General features: G+C 47.5%; 1 protein-coding gene across 8 annotated transcripts in view; it reads right to left on the bottom strand.

Moving 5' to 3' along the window:
• Positions 1 to 18,450, bottom strand: part of cep170aa (centrosomal protein 170Aa) — a 33,761-nt gene that overhangs the window by 13,210 nt on the left and 2,101 nt on the right. For 5 of the 8 annotated variants that reach the window (XM_076050809.1, XM_076050816.1, XM_076050812.1 and 2 more), the window contains exons 2-10: positions 11,240 to 11,299; positions 11,013 to 11,144; positions 9,021 to 9,110; positions 7,498 to 7,576; positions 7,300 to 7,358; positions 6,935 to 7,172; positions 4,723 to 4,860; positions 1,654 to 1,839; positions 1,026 to 1,331 (exon numbers count right to left, since the gene is read on the bottom strand). In XM_076050809.1, coding sequence (XP_075906924.1) covers positions 1,026 to 1,331; positions 1,654 to 1,839; positions 4,723 to 4,860; positions 6,935 to 7,172; positions 7,300 to 7,358; positions 7,498 to 7,576; positions 9,021 to 9,110; positions 11,013 to 11,117 — 1,201 coding nt within the window. In that variant the 5' untranslated portion in view covers positions 11,118 to 11,144; positions 11,240 to 11,299. Of the gene's footprint in view, positions 1 to 1,025; positions 1,332 to 1,653; positions 1,840 to 4,722; positions 4,861 to 6,934; positions 7,173 to 7,299; positions 7,359 to 7,497; positions 7,577 to 9,020; positions 9,111 to 11,012; positions 11,148 to 11,239; positions 11,300 to 18,450 lie in introns of all 8 variants that reach the window. The other 3 variants (XM_076050811.1, XM_076050815.1, XM_076050810.1) reach the window with 2 other exon arrangements.

Here is an 18,450-nt window from a genome sequence, read left to right as displayed (position 1 = left end):
GAGACAAGGCCAAGACATTGGGGGTTGGAGACCGAGACAAGACCAAGACTTTATAGATCAAAGAAAAATACCAACAAAACTGAACAGCGACGATCCATCACCCGTGAGGTGAGTGGACAGCGAGGCAGCGAGTCCATCACAGGAATTAGCTCTCCTGCTTTCCACTGATGCCGCCTCGCACATTTCCATTTTCATCATCTCCCGTCTGCCGGTCCTCCCTCCCTCCTCCCCTCCAACCCACTCACACACGTCAGCAACGTCGTAAATTGACCCACATTCAATTACGTTCCTGAACCAGCCATGCGGTCTGCTGTCTGCCGGCCGGCCGGCGTTGTATGGCAGCATTGAGACATTCTTTTTTAAAATTATTACTTCTGGAAGCGACTGGAACCTCATGCCAGGACTGTTCCTGGCAGCGGGAACACTGGCAGACAGAGGAGCAACAGAATCACTGATTCAGTGGCCCTGAGTTTCCTTCTATCCATCCATCCATCCATCCATCCATCCATCCATCCATCCATCCATCCATATCCATCCATTAATCCAGTGGTTCTCAAACTTTCTCTGTCACGCCCCACCTTCGAGGAAGAAAATCTTTCATGCCCCCAGAACCCAGCAGACACATGGAGAACATGCAAACTGCCAGGCAGAAAGGTCCCAGGGCTGGAATCAAACCCACAACCTTCTTGTGAGGCGCCCTCCCTTTGTGACATCACAAACAAAACTGTGTGTGTTTTAGCGCAGGCATTACAGCATGCAAAAGGAAAATAGGAAGTGATTTGATTTCTAGGAAACGCACCAAAAGGTTTTGACACACGTATTCTCTTCAAAGAATTTACGACATACGGGAATTTTAACAGTACAGAGAAAAAAGAAAAGAAAGAATGCGCTCAGAGATGAGTTGATGGAGGTTATTTTATAATAATAAGACTCCTGGCATAAAACATAAACTCTAATCATAAGCACTAATGAGCCAAGAAGCCAAAAACCCGTAATAAATGCCGTGTAAAAGTAAGTGCGCTCACCTTTCAGCCTCTTGAGATGCACCGGCACGTCGCTCTTGATGCTCTTGCTGTCGTCCTCAGTGGACTCGCTCCGCACCAGCGTGGGGTCGTTCTGGGCCAGCCAATCGGCCACTTTGCTCTCCGAGGCCATCATGGCGGCCTGCAGCGTGCTCAGGTCCCTCCCGCCCACCCCGGCTCCGCCCGCTCCGCTCTTCTTGGAGCGCGGCCGATGGTGGTCGGGCGTGAACTTTGCCACGTGGTCCTTGATGGTGACCTTCCCCGGGGACGTGTTGTCAAACTCGATGGTGAAGGAGGCGTGGCCTTGAGCTGCGGACAGCAGACGATGCGATTTTACACAGTCTGTCGCTGCGATGATCACTGTCAAATCTACTATTTATTCTTATTACAGAGGTTAAATGTACTTTTTAAATTCTTATTACAGAGGTTAAATTTACTTTTATTGTTATAACAGAGGTTAAATATACTTTTTATTGCTATAACAGATATAAAATCAACGTTTTATTCTTATTAAAGAGGACTCGTCCCAGTTTTTATGCATCAGAAAGCCAGTGACGAGGGGTGGAGGGTGGGGTCAGGGGTGTACTTCAATCACACTGCACACAATTGGATTGGATTGGATTGAACTAACCAGACTCCCCACCTGCGGCTGTGTGTGCGGCGTTGCCCTCTGTGTCCTTAGTGGGAATCTCATGGATGCCATTATTGGCCATGTGACCCTCCTTGGTAGGTATGTCAAAGTAGTTGGAATCGTGTGCTGAGGAGGCGAGGAGAATGGCCTCCTTGGCCTTGTCTGCTCGCCGGGCCTCTTTGCTGTCTAGAATAGAGAATATTTATAAAAAAAAAAAAAAAAACATTTATTAGATCCACTTTAATGCGGGCAAATGCGCAAAAACAACAAATCTCCAAAGAGAAGCAAAGTGAAAAATTAGTACAATAAATCTGTCAGTGTGCATCTAATTCTTCAGAATGCAGCATGAATGGGGAGCCTTAATTCCACAGTACAAGGTGAAAAGGTCAAGCTCAGCTCTAAATGGACAAATTCAATCAGGGTCCCCCCTCTCTGTGCGTCCCCCATTTATCAAAATGAGCGTCTGCCCCCCTCGCCGAAGGGTCACGCGGCTCCGGAAACGACAACACGACGCGACTCAAAGGTTTACAGCGTTGACATTCCGTGTCACTGTCGCTAACAAAGACCTTCACAAGGAAGTGAGGCAAGTCACGCAGGAGGAAGAAGTGCTGCTGCAGCTCTTTAAAAACCCGGCTCGGGGGGGGGGGGGGGGAGTCTCGGCTCGGACGACTTGTTTTCTCATCCGTCCATATGAACAAGCAGAGCCAGTGTGGGATTGAAACATGACGAATGACACATAGAGAAATTAGAGGCACCATCTGCCTCATTTTGGAGCAGCACCGTGGGAGCACATGGCGATTACCGATAAGAATAGAGACGAAACAAGTGGCACTTCGTATTTTCTGAGGAAGAGAAAAGTGAGAAGAAATCTATATTGGATTTCATATGCGATGCCAAAGAATAAACAAGAAACGTAGGATCGTGCAAACAGCGCGTGAAAACTGAAGCAACTCATCCCGAGCTTGAAACAAGTGATGCATCAGAATAAACCGGAACAGCAAAGTGAGTAATATTAATACCATGGGGAATCAGAATTAGCAAACCAAGCATTACGTTCTTGGGACTGTGCACAGATGCAATGACTGAAATGCTTTTGCTTTCCGTATCAAAATCAAAAGTACCGACAGAATCCACATCTGCCTCTCGCAAGAAGCCAAAGTTTCAATGCGAGTCAAGATTCTTCATTCTTTTGATGACTCAAAATTTGCATGGACGCCGCCTATAGAAACATTCAAAATTTGGCAGCGGAGATGAATTGAACGAGGCTGATTTTCCTGCAGGGGCAAAGTGTGCACGGTCAAGGCTGTGCAGGGTCCTCTTTGAAAAAACACGGCGGGTGAAATAAAAAACCCGTGAACCGGCCACCGCCACGAGATAAGTAGAAGAGAGTGGCCCCCATTAACTGGCAAAACAGCAACAACAAGCGGCGCGTCTCATTTCAAAGTCTAATGTGCTCAAGGGGGCTAAAAGTGAGCGGATCGTTTCTAAAAAAAAAAAAAAAGAGGCCCAAAGTAAATGGACGTCACATGAAGAAAAAGGTCACTTCAAATTCACTCGGCTCTAATAGTCGAGGCAAGGGGGAACCCAGAGTGATTCTTACCGCAGAAGAAGAGAGCCAACGGTCAGCTAGTGGTCACGGCGGCGTGGACGGAGAGTCTGAGGCCAGTTTGTGTGCTTTGTGTGTGTTTTTTTTTTTTTTTGAACGGGGGCTGGTGCCATGGCGTAACCCAATCGGCAACAGTGACAATACACAAGTAAGGGTGGGGGAGGAGTGGGATGGGAGGAGTGGGATGGGGGTGCTCTGACAACACACACAGCCTTTTCAGTGGGAAGCAGAAATGGACAAACTAAACTTAACCGACGCACAAAGGAGCACGACAACAATATCGCTTCCTGCTGCGAGCCGCTCGCGCTCGCGCTCCCACTTCCCCTTCGGCGCCGCGGCCGACGCTTCCAGCACAACGGAGAGAAACGTGGCGGTATTTCAGTCGTCCGTGCAGGCGACTGACATGTAAACAAAGTGGAAACCCTCGCACGGAGGAGGTCACATTGAAAACGTTTCCATTGTGCTCCGAGTGGAAAAAGTCAAAGCTGCTGCTGCTGCTGCAGACTCACCCGCGTCCATGAGCGAAGTAGCCAATCCCATTGGCTTGATTTTCTAGAAATCTCCAAATCACCACGCCACCATAGCGGTTTCACTCCAAAAATCCCCCCCAAAACACCAGAAAAAAAAAAAAAAAAAAAAAAAAAAAATTTGCTTAACCGCCTGAAAAATCCAAATCCGTGTTGAAGATGCAGATGGAGGCTCGCTAAAGACGGTGCCAGACTGTCCAGATGTGACAGAAGATTTGAAGATGCTCTTGCCGGCTCCAGTGTTTGGGTGCGATTAACCACCCCCCCCCCTCCCTCCTCCTCCTCCTCCTGACTGGCTCACACTGAACCGCTCTGGCACTCTCTGATTTCTCACCACTGAGCTGTTTTACTATTGGTGTAGCCTCTAATCCTGTTACTCTGTGACTCCCCACCACCAGTTAATGGGATCCTCAGCCCACCCAACCCCAACCTACCCCCTCCCGTTGCCCGTCACTCCTCCGTCACCCCTCCAGTACAACACCAGCACACAGAAATACACCCATACAGGCCCTGCAACAGCCTCACTGTGCACCTCGACATTCTTTGTCCTGCATAACAAATCTGATTGTTGACAGACGCTCATTCAGGTAGACAAAAAGTTGTGTTATTTATTTATATTGTGTTTTTCTAAATATTTCAGGTTTCCCAAATCAATTCAAAACCCACTGAAACCTTCTGTGGGCTTGCAGACAAAAGGCGGCAGCGACGTTTACTCTCACTTACTGATGTGTGTGATGTGTGTGATGTGTTTTCCTGGTACAACATCTTGATCAGGACAGAAAGTAGAACCATTTGACATCAAACACTCCTTCCTTTGATTCAAGCCTTTCACCAATGCAGTCTGGTAACAGTTTCAAGCCTGAATCACCACTGCATCTGTGTCCAACATGTTAAAAGGGGGGGGGGGGTTGACCATCCCGCTGCTGTTTGCGCTACCTGGGACGGCGCCGTCGTGCTTCTTGCTGGACGACTTGCTCTCCTGCTTGAAGGAGTTCTCGTCGTCGGCGTCTCCGTCCCCCCACCAGGACGGCTGGCCGTACAGAGGCGTCCCGCGAGGCAGAGCCGCCAGGTCCCCTGAGACAGACACACAGACACAGACACACAGACTTTGAGAGAAACGCTCGAGAAAATGAACATTTATCACACGAGTGGAGAAAACTGTAAAAATGACTTGCTCTGCCCGAATATGTCGGAACTGAGGGCAGCTGCTCCTTGTGTGTGTGTGTGTGTGTGTGTGTGTGTGTGTGTGTGTTTGTGTGTGTGTGTGTACTAATTCCCCTGTGGTCTTGTCCTGCACCACTGACCTATTTTAGACAACTTTAGCTCGTACCCATATGTGCACCCTGTCTCGTCTAAGACACAAGCGGCACTGGCGATAAAAAGTGTTAAAAGAATTATAACATTTTGGGAAAATATTCACAGAATTATTGTCATAATTCTGGGTTATGTGGACCTAGGACATGTATGGTATTGTATTTGGACAATATGACAGGACGTGTGTGTTAAATGATGGCAGATATTTGCTGAAAGTTAGTAGCCTGTAAGAAAGCAATCATGAGGAAGTGGTGGTGAGCAGATCCACCAACGCAAGATGACTGGCTGAAAATTGTGACTGAAATATATGTTATGGAGCAACTGACTCATAAGATAAGGACCAATGAGGAGCAGTGTGGAAATGGAAACACATTTTTAACCATAGATTTTTACACAGAATTTAAAAATCACATTATGAACTTCAAAATAGGCAGAGCGCCTCTCAGGGGTGACTGGGAAAAAAATTAAGCTTGAGGAGATGCATATCGCACGCAACACAAAATCTCTGGATGCAGCGGCTTAGCTCCTCATGAGGAAAAAAACCTCACGCTGCTTCCTTCACCTGCTTCGCCTTCTGTCCCTTTAATCTGCCTTCATCCTCCGCCGTGTAAGTTTAAACACTATATCCAGATAATTACAGGCAGCCTCGTGCCAAACCGCACGCGGAGCCGAGGGGTCCTCCGTGCAAAAAGCTGATGAATCAGCAGCACAGCAGCGGGGCAGTAATGTGCGGGTGAGGCCCGGAATGATGGCAGGAAGAATGCGGGGCGACGTCCACCAAGCCTCCGAAACGTGGCGTTCAGGAGACAGGAGACACCCTGCTGGTCACACTTTCTTTGAGCTGCTGCCACCAGGCAGACGATAAAGGGCCCGCTAAATGGAAGAGCAGTAGACTGAAAAACAGTTTTTGATCCCACTGCTGTGATCCGGTTCAATACTGCCAACTTCCACTGAACTATTCACCTGTGCAGCATTGAAATGTGACAACGCCCCGAGGTAATTTCCATGTCAACCTTGACGATGACAATAAAGTTTCTATTTTCTACTTCTGGAAGCATTTGGAGGAGGACGCGACACTGACAGCAGGCCTTTTGCTTCAGATGGTGCAAATTCTGCCGAGGCGGCCTGTCAATGCACTTGTAAGAAAGCAGGCGCACGGACTCGTATTATGCACTCTGACCCCGTTAGCGCTTAATCTGTGCCATAAAACAAATCCCATGTGGCCTTGTTTTAACATCTGGAGCTTTAGCAGGACCCCCTGCTGGGACCCCAGTGTGGTCGCTCACTCTGCTAGGAGACCCCCCCCCGCCCGAAGACCTGCCCTGCCTTTGTACTGGAGCAGAGTCCCTACATGTTGCTATGTTGGTTGGCGGGAAGCCAGTTTTTCTTTGTGGCCTTGGTTCCCTCTGCTGGCCACACATGAAACACCAACGCTTTCCTTGCACCACATTGTCGCACCGCAAACACATGATGCAGAGTGTTGAGTTCTCGATGTATTTCGATGTTGTTTGCTGTCAAGAATGGTTCTTATATTTTCCCCTTTGATTACTTGTAAAAAAAATATTCCATCTCCCCTCCTCTGTCCATTTTCACTTGAAGTGAACTGGTCATGCTGACGTGTAAATGCAAAAAAAGTGTTTCCATGACACTTTTGCAATATACCTCTACATGGATACATCTGAAAAACCACCTCAGGAGAGCGTAAAAACCTTTTAGCGATATTTGAGAGGTTTTTCCAAGTTTAGGTGTTTCCATGACCAGTTACTTATTGCGATATTTAGGTTTTGCATAGTTCTAGGGGTGATGGAAACGCAGCTTGTGTTCAGGCTCTCACCTCCCAGCCGCTCCTCTGCCTTGTGTGCCTCCACCATTCTAGCCTGCAGCTCTTTGGAAGAAGTGGCCCCATCGCTCGCTCTGCTTCCCGCTGACTTCTGGGTGCTTCCACTGGGGGACCTTAGCGTCTTTGTTGGTGTTTTCGCAGGGGACTTGGTGGTGGTGGTGGTGGTGGTGTTATTGTTCTCGCTGCTGGGCAGCTTGTGACTGAGCTGGAGGCCGCTGGTGAACTTCTCGTGCTGTCAGGAAGACAGATTCTTAAGGTTTATTAAGTGTTACACCTCCAAAAAATGTTAATACTTGACAGTTTGCATCTAGCAAGGTGAGTGTGTGTGTATTTGTGTGTGTGTGTGTGCGTGTTCGTACCTTCAGAGCCTCCTCCGGCACGGTGAGCTCTCCTCTTACAACCGTGAACAGGTTGGTATGTGAGACGGACGGGTTAAGAAAAGTGTGTGTGTCTGCGTTGGGCCCGCTAGGCACGCTATCAAAGCTACGGACCCCCGCCGCTCAACAAGCGACGGGATTGTGTGTTTTAAACCAGAATCAGGAAGAGTGAAAGGATATCATAACCAAACCTCAGCTTGTCCTCCAGCTTCAGAGTGATGTACATCTGCTCCTGGATGCGGACGTCGTTGACAAACGTCTGCAGAGGGATAGAGACAAAAAAAAAAAAAAAATCTGCTTTTAAAAAAAATCATTAACAGCGTCTCTTTAATCTGATTGGTCCGCTGCCAGGATCGAGGCTGAAAGCATGATGGGGCATTTTCCGCTCTTTACTGCTTCTACTGCTGTTTCTATGCCCTCCCCTCCCCCACCCGCAGCCCCTCCCTCTCCTCTGCAACTCTTGAGACGGATCACTTTTCACTAAACTGCCAATGAAATTCTACCACAGCGGTGCTGCAGCTTTAATGGGACATTCCTTTTTCCTTCCTTTCCTTCCGCCTGGTAGTTAGCAGCATAAACACCTCTGGATAAAACATCAGGGGGAAAACTGCTGCAAATTAAAGACTTGGACAAATATCCACTGACTAAGCAGCAGAAAAAACTTCCTCTCTCTGATTCCAGCGGTTGATGACACAGCAGGAAGTGACTCTGACTCGAACTTCCTGTCTGAGACGTGGAAAGGATGTGAAGTGACTGTGACTCCAGTCGACTGGCCTGAGCGATAATCACTCCATATGAGTAAGACCATGTGGATGTAGTCACTGAGTTTTTACTCGTCTAGATGAGAACGTGGAGAGGGGAAAGACTTTGTCAGAGCTCCCACGCGTTGAGAAGAAGGAGACGGAAATAAAGCAGATGTGCAGGCTGCACAGACGCGAGGTTGCAGAGGCTTGTGCACAAGCCTGGGAGAGGTATACAGAGAGAGAGCAGAGACCTTTTTGTGACATCACAAAGGATCAATCCCCATACACGTGTGTCTTAGCAGAAGAAAGTGTAGCTGGAGTGAACAAAGGGCTTCTTGACCCCTCCAATAGGGACAGACTTCTTTCTAATGTGAATTTTGGGATTCGTTTACTTCATCTTTATCCAGCATCAGTAATAGGTTTAAGTAATGAGCCCTTGAAATAACTTTAAATGGAGTGCAGAGACAGAAAAAGCATCTACATTAACTTTTATCAAGGTAACAATTGTGTAAAATGTAAAGAATCCAAGATCCAAGATCGTGACCTTAAGTTTTGAATTTGTAGGTTTAGATTCCAGCCGACCTGATAGGAATCTTTATTGACAGATCGATCGATCAGAAAGTCCTATTGACTGGGAGGAAATACATTAACCTCTAACCTGTCAGCTGCAGGTCCCAGAGCTCTTCACCTTGAATCTATTTGACTTTGTCCTATTCTGCCGCTCTTTAATTGTCTCCATTCCGCCCTCTGGGTCTATTTTCCTTTGAAGGATTTCGCTTCTCATCGGCCGCTTCCCTTATCTGTCCCCGTCTGCCATCCATCAGGTGACCCTTTTCTCTCCCTCCTTTCCTCTCCCTAATTCTCTCCTCCACCTGTCCTGCCTTCCGCCTTCCGCCTCCAGCTCCTCTACCTCCCTCCTCAGATCTCTCTGCTTTGCGTGTTTGCCGTCCGTGTCCTCACCCCGTTCAGGCTGCCCAGGTCCTTGACCTTGTGTTCGTCCGTGCTGGCTTCGTAGTTGATGACGGCGTGCTGTTTGTCCACGCTGCGCGACTGCGGACACAAACAAACGCACAAAAGGGATCAAACTCAGGTTGACGACTACAAAAAGGCATGAGCGACGTCGCGCTGTGACCATCCGCCAACTCCACGCGATGTCCGAATCGATCGATACGTCTGAAAAATCACCTCATGAGAGCGTAAAAATCTTTTCGCCATATTTGAGAGTTTTTTTTTAAGTTAAGGTGTTTTTTTATTGCGATATTTAGGTGTCGCGCAATTGTAGGGGCAATGGAAACGCAGCTGCTAGTACATGAATTCTGTGTGACGTGGGACCTCCAAGAGCTGTAAATACATGTGTAATGGGTTGGAACAAAGCGTTTCTGTGTAATTCTGCTTGATGACACCATTGTGATAAAACAAAAGCACACTTGTGATACTCTCGTCGTAAAGCAGATGAAATTCAGTCTGAGTGGACGTGCGTGTGCCCACAGTGTTTGGCCACATTGACGAGGCCTTGGCTTGCTGGAGCCGCGGCTTGGAGGACTCCTTCAGACAGCTATGCAAGACACGCGCATACTCAGCCAAAATATGCGCTGGATTTGAATTATTGTCCTTGTCACTCTACTCGTGTCTGCGACTACTCAAGGGCGGAGATGCAGGAACGCAACTCATTCACAGAAGGACCAGGAGCCTCTGGAGTGGAAGACTCAATTCTCTGACAGGGAATGTTTGGAAAGAAGTAGAGCTGAGTCACCGTGCAGTCAGTCACAGTGAAATACCTTCATGCAAAGTGTGTGACATTTGATTGACTTTATCGATCAATTATTAATTCACAATGAAAAATGTGTAAGGAACACATTATTTAACCCTTAAATAATGTTGAGGGTCCAATGTGACCCATTTTTACATTAGAGAAGAGTAAAAACACCCTAAACATTTCTCCTCTGACTTTAAGTTGACTTCTAATGGGTCACATTTCAACTTTTTTTTAAATTTTTTTTTAAGTTGTTTAAAAGTAACTTGTTCTAGATATATTATGATTTACACCAGTGGCCATTACACCAGTGGTTCTCAAACCTTCTCTGTCACGCCCCACCTTGGAGGAAGAAAGATTTTCATGCCCCCCCGCCCCCCCAAAGAAAAATAACTTTTGGGGCCCAAATTTGACGTGGCTGTGTCTTGAGGGATCCCGATGAACCTGCAAAAAGGGGTCAAAAGTTGACAAAAGTTCAAAAGTTGACTTTTGACCCCATACACTTGCATGGCATTAGGGTTCGCGATAAGGCTGGAATTAGGGTTAGGGTTACTGCTGGAATTAGGGTTAGGGTTTCGGGGTTCCTCATGGGCTAGAAGCCCCAAATTTGACGTGGCTGTGTCTCGAGGGACCCCGATGAACCTGCAAGTGGCCCCATGTCTCTAGGACAAAGTTGACTTTTCACCCCATAGACTTGCATGGCATTAGGGCAGTGGTTCTCAAACTTTCTCTGTCACGCCCGACCTTGGAGAAAAAAAAAATTCAATCGACAATTAATCGATAATCGATTAATTGTGAACATCCTTGGTCAAAACACAAAAACAATTCCGAGAGGAGACTCCTCTGGACAAGATCTGCCCCACTTTCTATTAATAGTGCAGTGACTGGTGACCGGAGAGGTGCACATGAGCGTACACATGGTCTCACTGCCGATGCACAGCTGCACCGAGACCGAGTCAGCGTGGCGCAGCACACTGCAGCACCAACGAAATGGCACGAAAAACGAATTTAGTTCAACTCAACGAACAAAACCTGAAGTGTAGGAGTGGAAGAACGGGTGAAATAAATGTGGGATTCATAAGTTCATTTCACAGCTGAGATGATCCCCGGCTGAGACTCTTGACGCTCTTGGAGAAACTGAGACGACGAAGCGGTGAAATCTCGAGCGTCCTGCTCCTGCTGAGCTCCGGAGTTCTCACCTGCAACATGAGCTCGCAGTCGTCCCGGCCCACGAAGATCATTTCTCTGGGGAGACGGTGGCGGGTCCCCCCGCTGCTCACCAAGAACCAGGAGGTCACGCTCATCTCTGCAACCTGCTGGAGCAACAACACCTACTGCCGCAAAGAGACAGAAAAACAAACCCGAGTGTGACGACCACGTTGGAGAGAACCGAAAACAAAACCAAGAAAAGAGAAGTCTCACCCACCTCTGGTCCAGGTAGATCACTGCTGATAGACTGCCAGCGACTCTGCACTGCTAAGCCATCCTGAAAGAGAGTTGAACGCTTTCTTAAATCCTTCTCCATTACAGAGATTTGAAAAAATCATTCCAAACTCTGCATGCAATAAGGACGCTTGAAACAAAAAAAAAAACAACCCATGAGAGACTAAATGACGACAGGGTTGACAAACAGCAGCGTGCTGCAGGATTCTGTTTTGCTGAGGCTGAGTGGGCGGTCTCGCTGCTTAGTGCCCGTAAGACACCCCCCACCGTTGCCCCCCCCCCCGCCCCGCCCCCCTCCTTCCACTCACTGCGCTGATCATTGCCAGATGTTTGGAGGAGGAAGTGATGTAGGAATGTTGGCCGGACGCCTCAGGAGGACGTTGGCTTTTCAAAATGTTTTATTTTTTTGAAACTGCTGCCTCGCTCCTCCCCTCCCCTCCCTTCCCCTCTTCCCCTCCTTTCCCCTCTTCCCTTCCCTTCCCTCCCGTCCTCTCTCCTCGCTGCCCTGGCGTCAGAGGCGCTGAAAAGGAGGTCAGGGTCCAACAGACACTCCCACTTTCTGACTGGTTACACTTACAGTCAAAAGTTTGGAGACACCTGTTTCTACATTGTAGATACGTAGTGAGGACATCAAACATATTACCAAGATATGTGGATTAATGGGGCAAAGGAAAAAAATGTTAAATACCATGTTATGTTATGTATTTTTTTTATGAGGGGTGGCTATTCTGGATCATCTAAAATATAAAACTTGCTTGAGTTATTTTACAATTTTTGCATTCATTCATAGTTTTGATGCCTTTGAGTGACAATCTACAATGTCAACAGTCATGAAAATGAAAGAAAACCCCCACTAAAATCAGAAGTATGTGTCCAAACTTTTGACTGCTAGCGCAGCTTCATGAAAACCAAGCGAGCGACGGACGTGCTTCCTGTGCCACCGGGCCAGCAGGCTGTCAGGATGGGCTTTGATTTGATCCGAGAGGACGCTGAAGCTGTGAGTTTGCGGTTCACTACCTCGCCGCCTAACGCCCACCTTCCGAGCGTAACGTCCACCTTCCGAGCGTTCCTCCTAATGAACGAGTCCGCAGGGAGGCGTTTCCTGCTCATTTCGAGCGGTGGTGGAATAACGAGCACTCTGTGGCGTGTGTTCGAAAGTGCCAAGAAAAGCCCATCAGAGAGGGGAATTAAAGATTATTGAGCTAAGCTCTTGCACACTTGACCTCTTAAGTACTTGCTATACTAACTCGATAATCCGCGGGGTAAAATTTTAATCAAGCGCACACCTTGGGCTGCTTCCTTTCCAAACGTCACAGGGAAACGAAAGCAACAGCCGCCTGACAGAAACGATGGCGGAGGGTTTGAGATATTGATCGCAGCGAGGGCTCAGGATGTCTGCTGAGAGACAGTTTGAGGCTGTTGCACAGCACTGTTGATGGAGCTATCTGGAGCCAAAATGGCTTCATTTTTTTCCCCCGCTTTTGTGGAAGTGGAAGAGGAGCCTCAAATACAGCTGGATAATAAGAAGCAAGCAAACTGAAAGAGTGATTACATTAAATAATAATTCCAAGTTCTCTTGGCAGTAGCAGTGCACATTTAACATCAGTCATTTTAATATTTAATTGTCTGTACAAATAAAGCACTGTACAAATAAAAACAATGATAGTATTGGACTCAATATCAAATGCAATGTTTTTCTTTATCTTTATCTATTCTCTACAACTTTCTACACTGCAGGTAGACACTGAAGACATCAAATATATGAGCAAGATAAATTATTATATATTATGCAGCAAAGACAAACACGTTCAATAACTCTAAATATGCTTTTTATTTTTTTATTTTACACTTTTATTGTTTCCTACATAATTCCATGTGTGCTCGTGCGTAGTTTTGATTCCTTCAGTGAGAAACTGCATTGTCAAGAGTCATTATCATGACTGTGATTCTGATTGAGCACCTCCTGCTTGCACCCGCGCACGATAAGGCAGTTTTCATGCGGATTCCCAAAAACAGCTATCATCCCGTCGCAGATCGCAGGTTGCACGTACAGAATGAATGAGAACGTGTTGGAGGAGCCGGCCCGACTGCCAGACGGCGTGGCGGTTCCAATAAAAACTCATGGCAAGCACACATGAACATCCAGTTAGAGGAGGAGGAATGCGGCAGGAAGCGCGATGGAGGCGAGCCGGGCTGTCTGCGGCACACGTGCTGGGAGCGGCCAGCGTGTTCGCCGCTCACCTCGTCCACAAGGACACACCAGGCTGGACTGCACCGCACAGTTCTGACAACAGGGGGCCACGTTTCAGATAAATTGGGACTTACTCAAGAATGAAAAAACGACCACGGGTGTTGCAATCCGCCCATCTGAAATGTTTGGCCGCAGTGACGGCGACGAGCTTATTTTACTGGTGGCTCATTGATTTAGCAACAGCCACTTCTTCCTGCGGACGAGCTGGAGAAAACACTGACGCACGGTTTTGGCAGGAAATCCCCAACCAACTGACCATCCCCTACACACACACACACACACACACACACACACACACACACACACACACACACACACACACACACAGAGACAGAGAGAGAGAGAGAGAGAGAGAGAGAGAGAGAGAGAGAGAGAGAGAGGGAGAGGGGAAAGAGTCAGAATTAAGGAGTGAGAGGAAAGGATTGTGCCAAGATGACTGTGAATTCTTTGTGTGTGTGTGTGTGTGTGTTGGGGTTGGAATTGAAGACCGTGAAGAGACAGGAAGTGTGCACATTTCTTTCCTGCCGTGGACAAAGCTGGCTGGGAAAAGGTTTCTGAGGCGGCTGCACATGCATCAAACTGTCCAACAGAAACCTTGCGTTTCTGCTGCAGGAGGAGGAGTGAAGAAAAGTGATTCACGCCCATGGAGTAAAAAAAACCCATCCATCTGTCGATATTCTATCAGAGCCTCTTCTGCATATACATATATATATATATATATATATATATATATGTATATGTATATATATGTATATGTATATATATATGTATATATATATATATATATATATATATATATATATATATACATGTGTGCTTGCCATATATATATATATATATATGTATATACATATATATAAAAAAAAATTCTGTGCATTGCTGGACAAAAGGCTTTCATTTTTCGCTGTTTAATCACATTAAGAGTCAGTGGGATCATTAAGATTTGTCCAATCTGCCTCACTGCCACTATTCAAATCTCTTCCCTCCACTCCAAACCAGCCAATCGCAGGCCGTGCCTACAACGAGGACAGGGAGTGACATCAGCGGGCGGCAGTTAACGTCCCCGTCAGCGGGCGGCGTGTCTCGCAGCAGCAGCTGTCTTCTTCCCCAGCAGCGCGTCAGCCCAGCGGGACCACGACGGTGACGATGACGCAACAGCTGGTTAAACCGTCGCCGCTGCTCATCTGCTCTTCCCTCCATCCCTGAGCCCTGCCCTGCTCTCCCTGCCCTGACTGTCACATGACTGCCGTGAGCCTGAGCGCCGACTAAGGCCACATCACACGCGGTCACGACAAGCAGATTTACACAAACACACGCTGGCGCTGAGTAAACCAGAGTGTCGAGGGTGGAGGAGAAAAAGTCCGAGGAATGAGGCACCGGGAGACGACTCACTCACACACACACACACGCACAAACACACACACACACACACACACACACACACACACACACACACACACACTTTTCCAGAGGGTCTCATGATGGAGCCAAACTTAGCCGTGGTGAGGGAGTGGCCTGCAAGGCCGACTGTCTTCGCTGTAAAACTGCAGTCCTACGTCCCAGCGCTGCAACTTATTAAAAAATTACAAGCGGATGCCACACACACACACACACACACACACACACACACACACACACACACACACACACACACACACACACACACCCCTCAATCCTAAACACGTCTGGCATAAGGAACCTCACCCCTCCCTTCCACGTGCACGCTGCCTCAGTTGTAATGTCTGGGGCGACCGGGCGGGCGTCTCATTACAGTGAAAGAATGAAATAAAACGGCACTGAAGGATTTTCTCAATGGAAAAAAAAAAATTCACATTGCAAGCAAACAGGCTTTGGAAAAAGAGTTTGGTGACACTGCAGTCAGTGTTCAGAATGACTGGTCACAGGGCCTTGGTGGACGGCTGACGTCACACCGTAACCAATCAGATTGATCCGCTAGTTTGGTCCTAAAGATACTAACATCTCTGGGCTGTTTACCAGAAGGAGAAGTGAAATAACACTACAGTAGAAACTTCAGCGGCGGGCAGGGCAGAATCTAGCACTGCTATGTCTCAACTAGCAGAACTGGGAGAAAAAAAAACGTGATTATTTTTCAGCGCTAGAGTGTTGGAGGGAAGCAGCACATCAGCCGCGGGTGCCGGTTCATTTGGGGAAAAATCTCGGCCTTAAGCACATGCCTGTTCCTCTCGGAGGTGCTGCTGTAAGGTCAGGGGGTCAGAGATGAAGGAGTCTGAGGAGGGATGGGGGGGGAGGCGGGAGAAGAAAAGCCCGCAGAGCTCCAGGGCTGAGAAGAACAAATGGGCACCTGATTCAGGAGCAGACAGACAAAACCACCTCTGGACAGACAGACAGAGGAATGGACAGACAGACAAAAGACTTTTTAAAGTCCCCAATGACGCAACAGAGAATGCTTTCAACCTATTGTTGGAGCCCAAACAAAGAAAAACTCCTGACAGATTTTTTTGATTTTATTGGCGACTTTCTTTTACCGAAAGCAAACTAAGTTTAAGTTTTGTGCAGCGAGCCGACACAGAGTGGGTAGCAGTTAAATAATGCAGTGTAGGAAATGTTCTTGGTGTGGATTTATGGCGGCACAGAGGAGCGCCGCGGCTCCTCCGAGAGCTCGACCATCTCACACGGTTTGATTTCGGTTGACGCGCGAGCTGAGCCGGCCTACTTTACCACCTCCCTCATGAATGGAGAACGGCCAGCTGTGATCTACAGGCAGCGATGCTCACTAGAATATGCATGCAGCCGTGTTTTAAAGTGAGCTGCCGCTGAGTCAAACACTCCTCTCTAACAAAAAAAAAAAAACACGGTAAAATGCAGTTTTATTCCATTCAACATGTATGATTGCGCATTTATTTTTTGCTCCGTTGTGAGTTTTTCTTTTCAGACCAACTCCAATAAAGTATTTGCGGATTCTTTTTTTTTTCATTCCTGGAATTTCGGGAGCTTTAAGAAGCCTTTTTTTTTTACCTGTTAAAGCTAAGTGAGGCTGAATGCAGCAGGACATTGCCAGTGCATAATGCAAAGTCCAGACAAGGAAGTTTCTCTCATCTTCCAAACCAGCGAGCACATAGTTGCGGACGAGTGAGGGCTGAGAAATGTTTCGCACACACGCACACAAAGAGATCCAATCCAAACATATCCAGCAGCGGCGACAATAACAGAAAAAACAACAAACACGGTCATGTTTCATTGACATGTAAACATTGGATGAAAGTAGGTCAAGCCCTCCTCATTGTAATTGCTGCCATTTCAAACGCTAAACATAGAACACCAGGGCCAACATTAACCTTTCAATGATGGGCCGTGGCATCATGCAACATTCTCATCTATAAGCTAAAGAAAATCTTCAGAATCGCCCATTAACGTACGGGACAGGGAGTCCTAACGTGGCTGTGAGCAGTACTGAGAAAACAACAACGCCGTCCTGTTGAGCAGAAAAGACCATCTGGTGCAGCAATAGCACCTACCTTTAGCCAGCACGCGCCTTGTTGTTATCACCAGACACACACCAAACACGCCGCAGCCCTTAAGACCTCGCAACGTGCTCACTGACCCTTAAGGACCACATGACCTACAGACCCACATATGGAAATTTACACTCCACGGCTGCTGTTAACCGCGCAGCATCGTGGCGAGAGACAATACAATACAAAACCCGGCCTCGAGGCGGATACGGGAATGTTATGACTCTTTTTCCGTACGTAAAATCAACAGCGAGCCTGCACGCATAGGGAGATCCGAGCGAAAGCAGCTTCAAAAGTGATCCAAGTGAATTAATGAAGCACATGCCCTGCAGTCATCACCAGCGCATGTGACCATCTCTGAAAGAAAAAACAAAAAAACAGCCGTCTCCAAGGGCAAAATTTTTGTGTGAATCACGAGAGCAGAAAATTACGAGCAGTACACAAATATGCCGTCAAACATCAGACAGAGCAAAAATATATAGGACCAATTGTTTGTTTTGTTGCACCAGGATTGTAAGAAGCTGCCATGTGTTTAGTGCAGTGTAGCTCTATGGATACTCTCGTGACACCAGCATGGCCCGTTGTAAACAGATGATCAACGGCTGTTTAATAGCAATACGATAATTTAAGGACAAAAACCATGAGAATCAATGCAGGAGACCAAGAGACTACAAAAGACAGCCCATCCTAGTTGGGCTGGCAGTCTGAACGCAGCTATAGAAACAGTTCAGCGATGTTCGTCTACAGACGGGAGTCCTCACTCTGGACTTCACTTGTTCCTGGTGGGTTCACCAACAAAGCTGCAGGCACATATTATTGTGAGGAAAGAGTGTTCGAGTGGATTCGGCTTAATAGGGAAGAAAATATTGACGAGCCAATAACAGGAGAGTCAGGAAAGGCCTGGCGAGATGGAGGCTGCCCAAAACTGAGATCAATATCAGCGGCGGGGGAGGGGGGAAAAAATGGGGGGGGGGGGGAGCACAAAAACACAGGCACACTCGGAGGGGAGAGTGTTACACCCCAAAACAGATGTGATGATCTCTGGGTTGAAAAAACAAAACACACCCTGCATCCATGTTCCAAAAACAAGGGAGGTGCTTGACGACTGTACCTTTTTTTTTTTCTTTTTTCAGAAAAGAAAGAACGAAAACACAGTTAAAAAACTGTGTTTTCTTTCTCTGCTTTGCTGCGTCTCTCACTGTCCCGCCACCGCTCACTACACACTTTTCGCCTCCCTGCACACAAGCCCGGAGCTTCCCAAAGCCGAGCCTCCCGACAGTCCAGTCCACCGCCGCTCAACATTTATACCCGGGCAGATCGCACAACCGTGATTCACTGCTATTTTGGGCCGAGGGCACCGTGGAACAACAGTGGGAGAGGACACATGTGAATATTTTGTGGCAGCGGAGGTTGTTTTCAGTCACAAATAACACTCCCTGACCGCTGAAG

Source organism: Nelusetta ayraudi, unplaced genomic scaffold, assembly GCF_046127955.1.
Source record: "Nelusetta ayraudi isolate G7.1 ecotype Tasmania unplaced genomic scaffold, CSIRO-AGI_Nayr_v1 ptg000130l, whole genome shotgun sequence".
NCBI lineage: Eukaryota > Metazoa > Chordata > Actinopteri > Tetraodontiformes > Monacanthidae > Nelusetta > Nelusetta ayraudi.
The sequence above is the reverse complement of the archived record's forward strand: the minus strand, read 5'-3'. Positions and strand labels throughout refer to the sequence as shown.